Source organism: Alternaria novae-zelandiae, assembly GCF_023758075.1.
Source record: "Alternaria novae-zelandiae strain BMP 2774 chromosome Unknown scaffold_15, whole genome shotgun sequence".
Taxonomy (NCBI): domain Eukaryota; kingdom Fungi; phylum Ascomycota; class Dothideomycetes; order Pleosporales; family Pleosporaceae; genus Alternaria; species Alternaria novae-zelandiae.
Genome location: NW_026056975.1, coordinates 860083 through 874053, shown reverse-complemented (window position 1 = coordinate 874053; position 13971 = coordinate 860083). Strand labels below are relative to the sequence as shown.

The 13971-nt window shown below is 52.8% G+C and overlaps 8 protein-coding genes across 8 annotated transcripts; 3 read left to right on the top strand and 5 right to left on the bottom strand.

Moving 5' to 3' along the window:
* Nucleotides 1-162: 162 nt before the first annotated feature.
* On the top strand, nucleotides 163-1931 carry J4E88_007478 (uncharacterized protein; the record flags this gene model as incomplete). The annotated part of the gene is made up of 6 exons (XM_049401095.1): nucleotides 163-376; nucleotides 434-526; nucleotides 591-1336; nucleotides 1382-1489; nucleotides 1539-1705; nucleotides 1757-1931. 6 exons carry the CDS (start codon nucleotides 163-165, stop codon nucleotides 1929-1931), a joined length of 1503 nt encoding a protein of 500 aa, XP_049253407.1.
* Nucleotides 1932-2887: 956 nt separating this feature from the next.
* J4E88_007477 (uncharacterized protein) lies at nucleotides 2888-3277 on the bottom strand (the record flags this gene model as incomplete). The annotated part of the gene is made up of 2 exons (XM_049401094.1): nucleotides 2888-3016; nucleotides 3125-3277. The coding sequence occupies 2 exons, from the start codon at nucleotides 3275-3277 to the stop codon at nucleotides 2888-2890; spliced, it is 282 nt and encodes a 93-aa protein (XP_049253406.1).
* A 726-nt stretch (nucleotides 3278-4003) lies between these two features.
* On the bottom strand, nucleotides 4004-4466 carry J4E88_007476 (uncharacterized protein; the record flags this gene model as incomplete). Its single annotated transcript, XM_049401093.1, has 2 exons — nucleotides 4004-4148; nucleotides 4231-4466. 2 exons carry the CDS (start codon nucleotides 4464-4466, stop codon nucleotides 4004-4006), a joined length of 381 nt encoding a protein of 126 aa, XP_049253405.1.
* A 491-nt stretch (nucleotides 4467-4957) lies between these two features.
* J4E88_007475 (uncharacterized protein) lies at nucleotides 4958-5387 on the top strand (the record flags this gene model as incomplete). The annotated part of the gene is made up of 2 exons (XM_049401092.1): nucleotides 4958-5004; nucleotides 5057-5387. The coding sequence occupies 2 exons, from the start codon at nucleotides 4958-4960 to the stop codon at nucleotides 5385-5387; spliced, it is 378 nt and encodes a 125-aa protein (XP_049253404.1).
* A 382-nt stretch (nucleotides 5388-5769) lies between these two features.
* J4E88_007474 (uncharacterized protein) lies at nucleotides 5770-7749 on the bottom strand (the record flags this gene model as incomplete). Its single annotated transcript, XM_049401091.1, has 1 exon — nucleotides 5770-7749. The coding sequence occupies one exon, from the start codon at nucleotides 7747-7749 to the stop codon at nucleotides 5770-5772; it is 1980 nt and encodes a 659-aa protein (XP_049253403.1).
* Nucleotides 7750-8640: 891 nt separating this feature from the next.
* On the top strand, nucleotides 8641-10101 carry J4E88_007473 (uncharacterized protein; the record flags this gene model as incomplete). Its single annotated transcript, XM_049401090.1, has 3 exons — nucleotides 8641-8699; nucleotides 8776-9076; nucleotides 9130-10101. 3 exons carry the CDS (start codon nucleotides 8641-8643, stop codon nucleotides 10099-10101), a joined length of 1332 nt encoding a protein of 443 aa, XP_049253402.1.
* A 256-nt stretch (nucleotides 10102-10357) lies between these two features.
* On the bottom strand, nucleotides 10358-11251 carry J4E88_007472 (uncharacterized protein; the record flags this gene model as incomplete). Its single annotated transcript, XM_049401089.1, has 1 exon — nucleotides 10358-11251. One exon carries the CDS (start codon nucleotides 11249-11251, stop codon nucleotides 10358-10360), a length of 894 nt encoding a protein of 297 aa, XP_049253401.1.
* Nucleotides 11252-11990: 739 nt separating this feature from the next.
* On the bottom strand, nucleotides 11991-12997 carry J4E88_007471 (uncharacterized protein; the record flags this gene model as incomplete). Its single annotated transcript, XM_049401088.1, has 4 exons — nucleotides 11991-12062; nucleotides 12113-12738; nucleotides 12788-12947; nucleotides 12992-12997. 4 exons carry the CDS (start codon nucleotides 12995-12997, stop codon nucleotides 11991-11993), a joined length of 864 nt encoding a protein of 287 aa, XP_049253400.1.
* Between the last annotated feature and the right edge of the window lie 974 nt (nucleotides 12998-13971).

Genomic DNA, 13971 nt, shown 5'->3' with positions numbered 1-13971 from the left:
TCCACTTTCGGATGTGGCGCAGTCTTGCCGTGTGATTGTCGTGTAACCCGCAAAATCTTTTTATTTACCGTTCTTTCGATCACGCACGTTAAGCATTTTGTGTGTCCTCCTTGCCTCCTCAAACACTTACGCGATCCCAACGACTGTCGACTGGCCTCAAGTATGGAGCTCGATCTACTCAGCATAGTCACAGGCCTTTTCGTAATTGCCTTGGCGTACTGGTCCAGCAAGACCGTCTACAATGTCTTCTTTCACCCTTTGGCACACTTTCCCGGTCCGTGGTGGGCGACGGCGTCATATCTGGCAGAGTTCTACTACGATGTCCTGCAAGGAGGGCAGTATCTCAAAAAGGTCATCCAAATGCATGAGGTATATGGTAGGTACTAGCGACGAAACGCAGTTTACACAAAAAGCATTGGCTGATAGCATGCAGGCCCCCTCGTACGAGTCAATCCGGACCATCTCTCATTGAACGATCCCTTCTTCTACACCGAGATTTACTCAGGCGCTGGACGGAAAATGAACAGTAAGTTCTGACCGTACGAAGTGCATGTGAGACATAGACTGACTTCGTACCTCTACCTCTGTAGAGCACCCCGAGCTCTCACAAACCGTAGCTACGTCTGTGGTCTCCACCAAAGACCACGACCTGCATCGACAACGTCGGGGTTACATTGCCAACATGTTCTCCAAGAAGTCTATCTCCGATCTCGAGAATGTTGTCCAGTCAAAAGTCGATAAGTTGGTCATGCTGATGAAGCAGGCCTATCGTACAGAAGAGACGCTCATCGGACATCTCATGTTTGGCAGCCTCGCGGTTGACATCATCTCGCACTACGCGTACGGAGAGAGTTTCGGCGACCTCGATAAGCCTGGACTACCGTGTGAGCTCCAGCGAGACGTCAAAGGCGTAGCGTTGACTTTGAACCTGCGCAAATTCTTCCCGGCCATGGATGCGGTTCTGATGCGTATTCCCGCCTGGTTGATCGTCCGTATTAACCCGTCTATCGTCAGCTGGTTGGACTTCGATAGCCGCATCACGAGATACTCCATCGAGGCGCTGAAGAAGAGCCAAAAAGGAGTGGAGCCAGCCAAGCCTAGGACGATATTCGATGCGCTCCTCAGCTCTAAAGTTCCCGAAGAAGAGAAGACGCTGCAACGATTAAAGGATGAGGGCACGCTTATCTTGTTCGCTGGTGTGGATACTACAGCTCGATTTCTGACTTGTGCCATGTGCTACTTGCTCACTTATCCCGGTATATTGGCGAAGCTGCGAGCGGAGCTGGAGTCCCACTCTACGCCGACCTTGACTGAGCTCGAGGCTCTGCCGTATCTGGTAAGGCGATCGCCACACTCAGTTTTACCGACTAACACGGACTAGACAGCCGTCATCAACGAGTCTCTCCGCTTCCAGTGTTGCTTCACAGGCCGCTTTCCGCGCGTGGTTGTTGAGCCTATTCCCTACAAGGACCTGCTCATTCCATCTGGTGTAAGTATGACACTCGTTTTGGAACTTCAACCGTCTAACACTACCCAAGACCATCATCGGCGCATCTCCGTATCTACTCAACAACCACCCCGACGTATTCCCAGATCCTCATATCTTCCGGCCCGAGCGATGGATCGAAGCCAAAGCCCGCGGAGAATATCTCGACAAGTATCTCGTTACCTTCTCGAAGGGCAGCCGAGCTTGCCTAGGCATCAAGTAAGACATCATACCTTTGAGTACGTTGAGACTTATACTAACAGACTCTAGCCTCGCATACGCAGAGATGTACCTCACCATCGCGGCCATGGTTCAGAACTTCGACCTGCAGCTTGTAGATTCCTCTATTGAGAACATCACCCCTGATCGAGACTTTGGTCTGGCTTTTGACAAGGACTACAACTTCGGCGTCAACTTGAGGGTCACCAAGGTACTGCAGGAGTGAAGGGTGGGTGTTATGCAGGACGATCGGTATCTTGATGTATCGGGAGCACGTGCAGAGTCTCGTCATATGCAGCGACTATCATGGGTCTGTATTATGACGTGAGCCTTCTACTCTACAGCAGAAATGACATCAGTGGAAGATCTTTCCCTAACCCTCATCTCTCCTCGATAGTCCTGGAGAGCAACCAGTGTCAGGCATAGATTCGACATGTTACAGTCCCTCATCCCCAACATCAGCCGATCTAGCCTGCGCCGCACCCAAAGCTACTCATCCATATACCAAAGATCCTGCCCGCGAGCCACGCACTCGTACTCTCAACTACGTTCAGTAGCATTGTCACAACAGCACTGTATTGACATCAGCTCATTTCCCTTTGTTACCTCTTTAGTGCAGCATGCTGTTTCCTAAGCTGGCATCGGAACACTGTGAGACTTACTCTAGCAGTTGTACCCGGTATGGTATTTGCATGTGTGTGCCTCATGCCTAGGGGCGTTCGCGACCGGTTGTTTGTAGTAAATTGGTGGGAAAGACGGAGGGTTGGGGATTGGCTGGTCGAGAGGAGGGGTTGCCGCGAGTGGGTGCGCGACGATTGTCGTAACAAGGAGGAAGAAGAGGGTTGTTGAGGATGCGAGACGAGGCATGTTCACGATGGCGATTCTTGGAGACTGGAACTAGATGGGAGATATGGAGGGAAGTGAGCTTGTAGATCAGGCAGCGTAGATAAAGGTAACAAACAGGAAAGCTATATCCAAGCCAGCGGAAGAAACTAACAAACACCCCATCAACACATCTCCATCACATCGCTATCACTATCACAATCACCCAGCCCAGATACCCACCCGCCCCATCCAATCTCATCCAAACATCCCCACAAGCTTAACAAACAAATCCCCCGCCAATCCCTTAAAAGCTACTCCGGACGCACACGTGTCACTCTTTGTACCACAGCCAACCCCTCACACCCCCATACAACTGTACCCGCAAGCGCCCTTGCACAGCAGATTCTTCTTAACAGCCTTGCACACCTGTTCATCGTAACAAGCACCTTGTTTCTTCCTTATCTCATTGGGGAGGCAGTGGTTTACCTATGGGGGGATTGTCAGAATGGGTTTCGTTATGTGATGGGCATTTGTTGTGGGGAGTTGATTTAAGAAGGGAAGGGGACGGGAAATGATGTGAAGAGAAGCACGTACCTTGGTGTAGAGATCGATGACGAGAGCACATTTTCCGCAGATGTTGGTTGGGTTGTCCGTCATGATCTGTCGTTCTGCTAGTTCGAGGGGGAGGATGGGGGTCGCGCTCGCGACGGTGGTGAGGGCTACGAGGAAGAGGGTTGGGAATTTCATGATGTTGGTGGTTGGTTGAGTGCTTTCTCTGTGGTGGAGTAGAGTTGAGTTGAGTTGAGTAGAGAAGAGTGAGTGTGGATTGATGGAGCCGATGGGTCGCTGTGCTGGAGTATTTCTACAGGCACGATGACCTGAGTATTTATCTACCTACAGTGAATGATGGAGTTGCGAGTGCATTTCCCGTGTTGGTTAGTCGTGGTTTCTTTCATGTTCGTATCGTCTGGTAGGTCTTTGGGTAGGCCGCATGGACTTTCCTTTATTCGTCCCTTGCGAACTGTTTTGGAATGTACGAAGCAACAAAACATACGGCGGATAGTACGGCGAGGATCGCCGGATCAGTATGAGTATCCGATGCTGAATGGTAGTGATGCATCTTGTAGCTATCCGATACTTCACCCTAACAAGCCACCATGGTAGGATCCGCAGACTTGGCAATATCTCTTCGTATTATGTTGATTCCTAGACCTCGATCAACACGCTCTGCCTTCGTTCTAGTCTCGTCCTCCAACGCGGTTTCTTTGTATGCACTTAGGCGTATCAACGAATGTACTCATCTGACTGGTGTTGCGTTCGATCAAGATCACAGGTTATTGATCTTCGATCGAACATAACATCATAACCTGTGATCTTGATCGAACACAACACCAGGCAGACGAGCAGGCTTATCGACAAGCGTAGGCACACACGCTTGAAGACCACATCGTACCCCGGCACGCCTAAGCACATTTAACCACCTCGTCCGCCCCTCTCATCCTGCATACCAATAGCTGGGTCGGGCGCCTCGGGAAACTCCTTCTTCGCCTTTTCCTTCCCACCAGCCGAGTCCTTTCCTTCAGTCGCATGACCACCGCTGCCCTCTTTTTGTGCGCTGCTTCATGGTATTAGCCGTATGTTGCGATAAACCACGTTCGTTGCCTTCCGTCCCCGTATGTATGTTGCTGGAAACCACTCACTCTATGCCTGCCTTTGCATTGCTCTCCTGGACGTTGTGTGTGTCGCCCTGCTTGACCTTCTCTTGTACCGCGTGCGGGCTATCGCTGTCGTATTTGTCCGTCTTGGTCTTTGAGTTGGTGCTTAGGTTGTTGGGGTATTGCTCGACGCGTCTTGAGGTCGAGAGGGAGAAAGGTCGTGCGGATGGGGCGGTGAGGCGGAGGGTCCTTGTGGACCGGATCATGCTGTTGCGAAACATGGTGGGTTGGCTCGTCGAGCTTCGAGCTGTCTATTACGTAGGTGGTGAGGGTTGAAGGTGAGGTTGTGTATGTATCAATTGGGTCGATTTGATGATTGAAGTCAGGGTGGATGGATGCAAGGAAGCAAAGGTCTAGAAGAGACCGAGGTATGCAAAAGCAAATGACGCATGACGCGATTGCACATTTCAGCTAGCAATGATGATGTATGACGCTCTCTCCAATTGTACCTGGCATGGCTGGCGGCATGCGGGTCATAGCTCCACCTGGCGCGCCTTACCGCATGGGGGTGGCATCTACCCCTCCCCCACATTTCGCGATTTGAGCCTCATCGCGAAGACGGGCCCAGGCTAGCATCCTTGAACGCGCATCGTGCCGGAATCAACATCGAAGACTGTCAGAGGTACCGACTAGGTATACAACACTCGAACACATATTCGTTCAGCGCCACAGACGTTGCGGAGCAGACAAAGACCACGAGCGACACAGCAACATGGCCGACCAGAAAGACTGGAAAGCAGAGGACTTCCCTTGCACCCTGTACGTTTCCAGTCCCTATCATATGCAACTCACATCCCTAACACGACCCCAGCACCCTAAACATCCCCTTCCCAACCCCCCACCTCGCCTCAACCGCCTCCCGCGCCCTCTCCGTCGACGCCGAACTCTCACCCCTCGTCCGCCGCGCATTCACGCTCACCACACCACCCTCCCCCTCATCCTCATCCACAGAACAAAGCGTCCTCCAAGTAAACTACGCAGCAACCACAAACCGCATGTTGCGCGTCGCCGTAAACGGGTTCATAGAGAGCATAGGCGTTGTGATTGGTGTGATGAAGGATCTAGACACGGATGTTGTGTATGAGGCTACGAAGGAGGGGTTGGAGGGCGTGCAGGGGTTGGATAGGGAGAAAGTGGGTTGAGGAGCGGCATGGGAGGCAACGGTATTCAAGTGCAGGTCTGCAAGGCTGGGAGGTACGATGCGGAAGACTGGGAAAGACCAAGGAAGACGAAGGAAGACGAGATAAGCGTTGGAGAGGCGACGACGAGGACGGTGATGATAGACAAGCCCACCACATGCGCCAGGGGGAAACAAAGAGATCTAACAGGAATTGGGCACTTCGCGGATGGACAAGGGCTGGAGCTCTGTTAATCATGAGGTGGCCCCCGGGATAGGTACAGGATGAGGAGGTCGTCTCGTGCTATGCTACAATACCATACATATATACACATCCAATCACATCGCCATGCCGCTCATCCTCGCCTCTCGTTTCGCACACCAGTACCCGCACTACCACCGCATCTTCATCCCTGCTCCTTCGCCTCCGGCTCTTCGTCACCCTTCTCATCCTCCGCCTTCCTCTTCTGCGCCGGATTTCCTTCCAGAACCGCCATCTTCGCCTCTGGCACCATGGATGGCGCCGCTGGTGCATGCTCCGGCGGCTTCTCAGACGGCATAGGCGGATACACACCATCGTCTCTAATCTGCCAGCCATCAATCTTCAAAAGTTTCCACCTCTCTTTGATCTTGCATCGGACCAGTTCGCCCGTGGTACGCGCATCCTCGTAGCTGTCGTGGCCGGCAGCGCCTCCTTGCTGGATCTGCTCGCCGAGGTGGTCGGACGCCAGTTTTCGCAGGCCGAAACGGAAGGGGAGACCACTTGGGTTCGGATATAGGAGTACGGTGTCGATGATGGTGGGGTGGACGAGGCGTATGGTATTGAGATCGTTTTCGAGCGCATGGCCGAGGACTGGGGTGGTGGGAGAGACATGTGAGAGAAAGAGGTCTCTTGCTGCGTGGGGAGAGTCGACGATACGTAGGTCTTTACGGACGGGTTTTGGATTGTCTGGATCATATGGTTTCGCGTTCAGGAACTGGTCTGCGGTGATGCCAGAGAAGCGGGTGTTGAAGTCCAATACGTGTCCGAGTGGGCGGACCAGTACGTCGACAAGAGGTTTGTGTTGTGGCCATGTAATGACTGTGAGACGAAGCATCTCAAGGCCATTAGTCGTATACCCCATCTCGCAGTCGAAGCAAACAGCGGTGTCCTTCGGGACCTTGTCGTTCTCCGGCGTTTCTACAAATGGCATGATGAGTGACAGTCGATTTGGATCTTTGACGTTGTACACGTGGGTAGGATGTGTAGTGCAGCCGGGCGACCCTACCTCCCCGTTGCAGCAACTGAACTTTGTAGGTTCTGGGGCGACGCCTCTTGTTTTCCTTGGAAAAACGCGCCTCCCCCAGTGATGCTTGCACTGCCCTCCCGTTGTGAGCGCTCCATCTTCTTCTCGCCGCTCCGAGAAGACCTGGAAACGGGTGTTGCAGCGGTCACACTGCTCCCAGCCGCCAGCTGCTTCGAGCGCCAACTTCGTCTCGTTGAGATCGGCCTCAGCAGGTACCTTGGTCACGTAGCCGTGCTGGTCTAATCCATCCTGTGGACACACAAGCCTGGGAAGGAATGTGATCTCTTCTTTCGCTGTAAGACCCGTGTCTATCCTCTTAGGTGGTGCTTTCTTTGGTGGCTCTCCACTCTCCTTGGCCACCGCATCGCGCCGTTCCTTGACCCATTCCTCTGCCGGCATGCCTTTCAACTTCACCAATCGCTGCTTGAGTATGTTCTCGTATACCGAGGGGTTTGATGTAGCTATCCTTTCTTCTTCGTCAACTGCTAGCTTGTTCAGCTGGTTTGCGGATAGATGCAGCGCTTTGATCTCAGGCTTGACTGCTTTGAGGAGCTTATCGTTCTGCGGCTTCATGTAGGAATGTAGCGCCTTGAGTAGAGCAACCCGTTTGGTGAAAGTGGCTGGTTCTTTGTTGAGTTTGCGCGGCATCAAAGCTATAGGAGCGTCGGGTTTGACAGTAGCCTTGGGCGCAGCTACAGCCGGAGGTGGTGATGCTGGCCGCGTGGCAGACTTCGGGAGAGTAGAGGTAGCGGCACTTGCGACCGATGCTTTAGAAGGGACAGGGCTAGCAGCCGTAGGCCCATTGTTTGTTGTCGGTGTCTTGTCTTTGGGTATGTCCGTGCTGACTGAGACATCGGGCGTCTTCTGGGCTGGCGTAGATTTGGTGATAGTGGGTGCTTTCTTGTCGTGGTCAAGCTTCAGTCTCTTCGCGATTGGCTCCGAATCATATGTTGTTGCAGCTGCAGCTGGCGATGGGGATCGTCGTGTCGTAATGGGTTTTGTAGAATCGTGGCCGAAGATGCAGTGAGGCAGCTCACACTTTGCGCCCGAAGGGCATGCTATGTTGGCAAAGCTTCTGTAAGCAGGTACTGAAGGCCACATGATTGCTTCACTTGCGACGTATTCTTTCCTGTGAGTAGATACAATGCCTGAACACCCTGGAGCCTACGTTGACGTCAGCTCACCTACTTTGCAAGTTTTTGTTTTGATGCAGTCTGCAGACCTGTTCAGCTTTATTCTTGTGGAAGGTGCCAGGCTAGAGCTGTCGAAGAGCTATGCAGCCAATGGATGCGATGTATGAAAACTGGCCTTGGGTCTGACACCAGCCACACACACTTGATTGCACGATTTTGCAACGTTATGAAGGGGTGATGCTCAAGCTTTGAACATCTCATTGCACAGGAAAATATTGATGTAGATGCAAAGGCGGCTGGTGGAATAGCTCGCGCGTCAACGGTGACCTTGTAGCTTCATCAAGAGTGGTGTTGTAGAAATGCGCTGCGATCAAAATGCCCAGCAAGCTTCAATATGGGCTTCAGCTATCCCGAAAGAGCTAGAGCGGGCTAGACGGTGAAGGTGAGGGATGAGGTGAGATGCGCGTCTCAGCCCTGTAGATTGTTTAGCGCTAGCCGCAGGGTCCACGGACGCGGGCGGGCGAACTTGCGACGGCGATCCGCCTTAATTCCGTCATGACGCGGTGATGCAACCCGTGCGCATCTCAAGGCCGCCTCCCTTTCACCCTCCACCCAGCGTCGATACCCATGAATGTATGCGCGACTGGGCCTGAATAAAACTGCGCATCTACACATCATATCCTGTCAAACTCGCCACTTTCCGCGACATCACAAGTGCCCTCGTCGCATAGGAATTGCTTTTCGGACCGCACGCGTCTCGGGTCATACTGCGCCTTTCGGACGACTTGTGGACGCCCGAGCGATATACAAATACTGCGCCTTTCACCGTGATACCCAGGCCAGCTAAGATACCTTCGACATGTCTACCTCCATGAGCACCTCCAAGAAAGCCGACCACCTCTGTGTCCTCGTTCATGGGTACGTCCCTGTCTCCGTCGCACGCTTATCGCCTCTTATCATGACAAGAAGGAACACTGTCGCTGACCACATCCAGCCTCTGGGGCAAGCCTGAGCATCTCAAATACGTCAGCACCACTCTAGGCGAACGATATCCAGAAGACAAACTGCACATTCTCGTGGCCAAGCGCAACGCTGGCAGCTTCACATACGATGGCATCGACACCGGTGGCGAGCGCGTGGCAGAAGAGGTGGAGAGGAAGTTGGAGGAACTAGCTGAGGCTGGGCACGACATAACAAAGATCAGTGTTGTTGGCTACTCGCTAGGAGGCTTAATAGCACGCTATGCTATCGGCCTGCTGTTCCACAGAGGCATCTTCGAGAAGATACAGCCAGTCGTATGTCTACACTGCCCTCCACGACTCTCAATCCAGTAAACTAACATCACCAGAATTTTACAACGTTTGCGACACCACACCTCGGCGTACGAACACCCCTCAAAGGCTATCACAGCCACATCTGGAACGTCTTAGGTGCCCGAACACTCTCCATGAGCGGGAGACAACTCTTTGGCGTGGACAAGTTTAGGGATACAGACAGATCACTTCTAGCCGTACTTGCGGACTCCGAAAGCATCTTCATCCGAGGCCTTGCCCAATTCAAGCACCGGAGTCTATACGCGAACGTCGTGAACGATCGAACGGTCACATACTACACCGCTGGAATCTCGCAAACCGACCCTTTTGTCGACCCGGACGACATCAAGATAAATTACATCCCCGACTACGAAGACGTCATTGTCGACGGCCAGCACCCAGTCTCGCACAAGGAGCCAGAAGAGCCCCCGGCATTATCACAGCGGCTGGTACAGGGTACATGGACAATACTGGGAAGGACGGGCATTGTCGCAGCCTTGACAGTCCTCGTACCGATCGGCGTTTCGGCTTTCCTTATCAACTCTGCATTCCAATCGATCCGCAGCCAGCAACGGATAAGACTGCACGAGGAAGGCAGATCGGGCATCGACTACGCGCGCTATCGCATACCGCTCATGATCAATGCCGTACGGCGCGAGGCTGAGGGCATGTACGAGAACGCAAACCACGCCCAGAGCCAAGAATATTTGAGCGAGAGCTACGAACACGTAGGGTCTGCTCCTCCACGCAAGGACGAGTCCAGATCCGACGTCGACTCGATACAAGAGCAAAAAGAGGCCGCGACTCCCACCTTCCCCACGCTAGCTCTCACGCAAGAGCAATTCGGAATGATCGAAGCGCTGGACAACGTTGGCTTTACGAAACACCCGGTCTACATTCATAACCACCGACACTCACATGCAGCTATCGTTGTACGCATGAACAAGCCTTCTTTCAATGAGGGTAAGGTGGTCATCAAGCACTGGCTGGACAACTTTGAACTATGATCAACCCGCGGGGTTTACTTTTTGTGTATGCATTTACAGCGTGGCGCATGGAGTATCTTTGGGATGGCATTCTCAGGATATAGAAGCAAATTCCTTTTCGGCGAGTTATACTTTTGCCACTTTGCTCATGTATGTATTTCCAATTATGAATGTTTAATGTGTTACTACATCACTGCTGCTACACCTTCAAAACATCATCCTACGACAAGAACTAATCCGCTGATGCCGCTTCAACTTCATCTTCGTCCTACTCACCCTAACCCTCATCCTCATCCGACTCCCCCTCATCCTCATCCAACTCCCCCTCCTCCCCCGCAAAACGAAACGTCAACCCCCTCACAACCCTCGCTCGAGAATCCATCCGACACATAATCTCCACCCTCACAACCTCATACTTCGCCGTCTCATACACCCTTAACGCATCCTCCTGCTCCTGCGACACAACCTCGTACGCGCACCCCTCCACGCACGTGCCAAGGTTATCAACCAGCGCTTTGTACTTACCGCCCCAAGTTCTGATCTTTCCGGAGTGTATCATAGCGGGGAGTAACGTGTGTTGCTGGCCTGGTGGCGAGTTGAAGAGATGGGCTAGTTGTGAGGGATTGGCTAGGGTGCCGTAGAAGAAGTACCATACTGGGAATTGGTTTTGTGCGGGTTGGTAGTCGGAGGGCGTGATGGTTTGGGGGCGACGGTGAGGTAGTGTGGTGTCGTAGCCTAGAGTTGGGTATGCGGAGAATGGGGAAAGGGCTTTGCGTGCGATGTTGATGGGGATGAACGTTGGTGAGACGGTGGGGTATGCCTCCGCAAGCCATTCTTTAATCGCTGGGATGTCGATGTCGCGAATTTGACAGAATAGTGCGTCGCCGTCTTCGCCTTGCCCTTGGTGGATTTTGGGTTGAGTGGAGAGGATGGCGGCAGAAGCGAGGATCGTCGGGGTGATGGGTGCGGTGATCTTGAAGAGGTAGTCCATCTTGCTCGATTTGCGCTTGGGGGTTCCATTCGCTGGAGTCTGGGACTTGGTGGCTCGGATGAGATCCTGTAGCTCGGAGGACAGCTTGGGTGCGGGAGTATGATCATATGGTCCAGCATCGCCGGTCAGTTCGTCCAGCGCGTTCATGCCTTCTAGGTCTAGATCGTCGGGGTATTCCATGGTATTTGTGAGGGTTGAGTGTGTGTGTGAGGGTGTTTTTCCGCTGCAGGTCGCGCCTTCACATGTTTTATGGATGCCTTCCCTCTTTCTGAGTCACAGCCACACGTTATACCGCACCTTGGTTGCTATTCGATGTATCCAGTGGTACTGCAGGGAACCAATAGACCACGACGAGTTACTCACAACCCCCACAACTCATACCAACACATTGTTTGAGGCTTACATTGTTCTGCATCACCTTAGGCTGTCAGCGTGGAATCTATCGAGTCCTTCCTAGGTGTCGCAAAGCTTGTGGAAACTTTCGTTCTCGCGGGCTTTTAGACGCCAGCCCGACGTTTGTCGCTTACAAGATTGTCTCTATCTGCATTCTGCATGGGTAGCGAGGGCGAGTCCAGCGGCCCCGGGGGCAGCCACGAGGCTGTGCCCGCTTCACGCTAGGCTACAGCACTTTCGATACGGTCCTTCTACGACGCACCAAAAGCACTCGTCTCTGAAAGCGTAACCGGAATATTGTTTACATACTCTAGTTCACCACCTTGGACGACTGGGAACAAGATAAGGGTGCGAGAAGAGATTATGAGAAGGTTTGAATTGGCAGGGCAAGATCATCGCGTACGAGCGGCATTGCGCAACCAGTGCATCAGTGCTACGCCTACGCCTACACTGACATGTTATACTGGACCTCCATTGCTGTTGGCTGACTAGAAACGACACCACCTCGAGTAAACAGCGACCCAGATCACCACTTGAAGTCCCCGCCCTCGATCGTGGGAAAGTGTCCCGAGGTCTCCTCCCTCGTGGCCTTGTCAATCTACACAACGTCAGCATTAACTCCGCACAGTAGCCTCGCGAAAAACTTACCGTCGATACCAAAAAGTTGGCACTGTCCTCAACAGTAATAAAGGCCTTCTCCATACCAAACGTCTTCGCTCCCTCATTACCCATGTCAGTCTGCACAAACCCAGGGTCAAGCACAAACGCGGTAAGCTCCGGGTGGTCAAAGTGCGCCTTGCAAACCATCCAGTGCAACATGACTTTGGACATTCCGTACGCAGCCATGGGGAACGGACGGCTCTCCATACCGGTGATACTGGCGATGGGAGTTCCGAGCGCAGCGAACTTGGGGTTGGACGACTTGAGGAGCAGGGGCAGCACAGCTTGGAAGAGAAGAAGGGGGCCGTAGGCGTTTACTTCGACGTGTGACTTGAGCACGTCGAGAGAGACGGAGGCAACGGGAGCGTAGTCTGAGGAGATGCCAGCGTTGGCGATGACGGTGTCGATGGTGGTGATGCCTTGGCTCTTGAGTTGTTCGATGGCCTTCTTCGGGCCTTCGGTGTCGCGGCTGTCGTAGGCGACGACGATGAGCTTGCTGTCTTTGCCGGCAGGGAGGGACTTGAGTGACTCCGCGGAGCTGGTGGTGCGTGCTACGGCAATGACGGTGTTGTTTGGGCGCGCCAGATAGGTCTCGACCATTGCCTTTCCGAGACCTGGAGAATGGTTAATTAAACATCGGTTAATAGAGTAGGTCAGAGATACCTCTGGCAGCGCCAGTGATGAGGTAAGTTGTTCCCGCCATAGTGGAGAACTTGTTGCTGGGAGTTGACGAGTTCGAAGTCTTTTTGCTGGTAGATTGATCTGTGTTTGAGCCGACGGGCTTGAAGCAGGAGAACAATGCAGAGAAGGGTGACATGTACGGCTTGCTTGTAGTTAGAACAGTTGCCTACTTAACCGTGGACCTACGATCATGTTTGGCTGAATTGATAAGCTGCAGGTAAAGCGGAAGGATCGTGCACATGTGACACAGCTTCCATCTTTGTCAGCTCGGTCAATCGCAAGCGCGAGGAATTGGGGCTGAGATGTCAGCAGATACAGAGACAAAGACATATTGTGTTGCAAATGTGGACTTGATGCACGGACGACGCCGCAATTCCATGGGATGCTGACCTTGCATGATTACCTAGGTAGTGTAACATAATCGACGGCCCGCTCTCCACGTTTCGGGTGAGCAACTTTCGACGAGTTCCGCTGGCCTGGCTCGCTAGAAAGGCCATACTGGTTGCCTTTGCTGATTGCCTTATATCGACCTCGCTGGGCGTTCAGCCGCGCATACCTTCGTCCGCAACCCCCAATGCTCACAGGTACTTATTGCCAATGAGTGTGTTTACAAATCGACACGCACATGGAAATACGCGCCTGCGGTCTTAACAAAGTCGCCTGCTATTGCACGGAAGACAATCAAATTCAGGATTGGATGATTCTCCTATGGTCAGCCCCGCCGACGACCACGGTACTGCGGTGACGCACCAGACACTCAGAAAGAATAGAGTGCGCCTTTGACTCAGACTGCGGTCTGGTCCTTAGTTGGGCACCAGACACTCCAGCGAACAACATCAAAGCTATTGCAATCATACCGTATACCAAAGCACAATCTTAAAGACCAAGCCCAACCTAGGACCAGACCGCAGTCTGAGTCAAAGGCGCACTCTATTCTTTCTTTCTCCTATGGTGTACGGAGAGTAGTTTCCGAGTTCGCAACTCTACCTAGGTACATCACACAAGATAGCGATGTGTTGAATAGTCGTCAGTATTACTTTGAAGCTCTCACCGTGTATGTGTACATTGTAAGCTTGTGGATGGAATAAGATATAGCATCATGCGAAGTGTGTTGTATACCTAGGTAGTTGATTGACGGCGTGGATATCACGTGATCCGTCTAGACC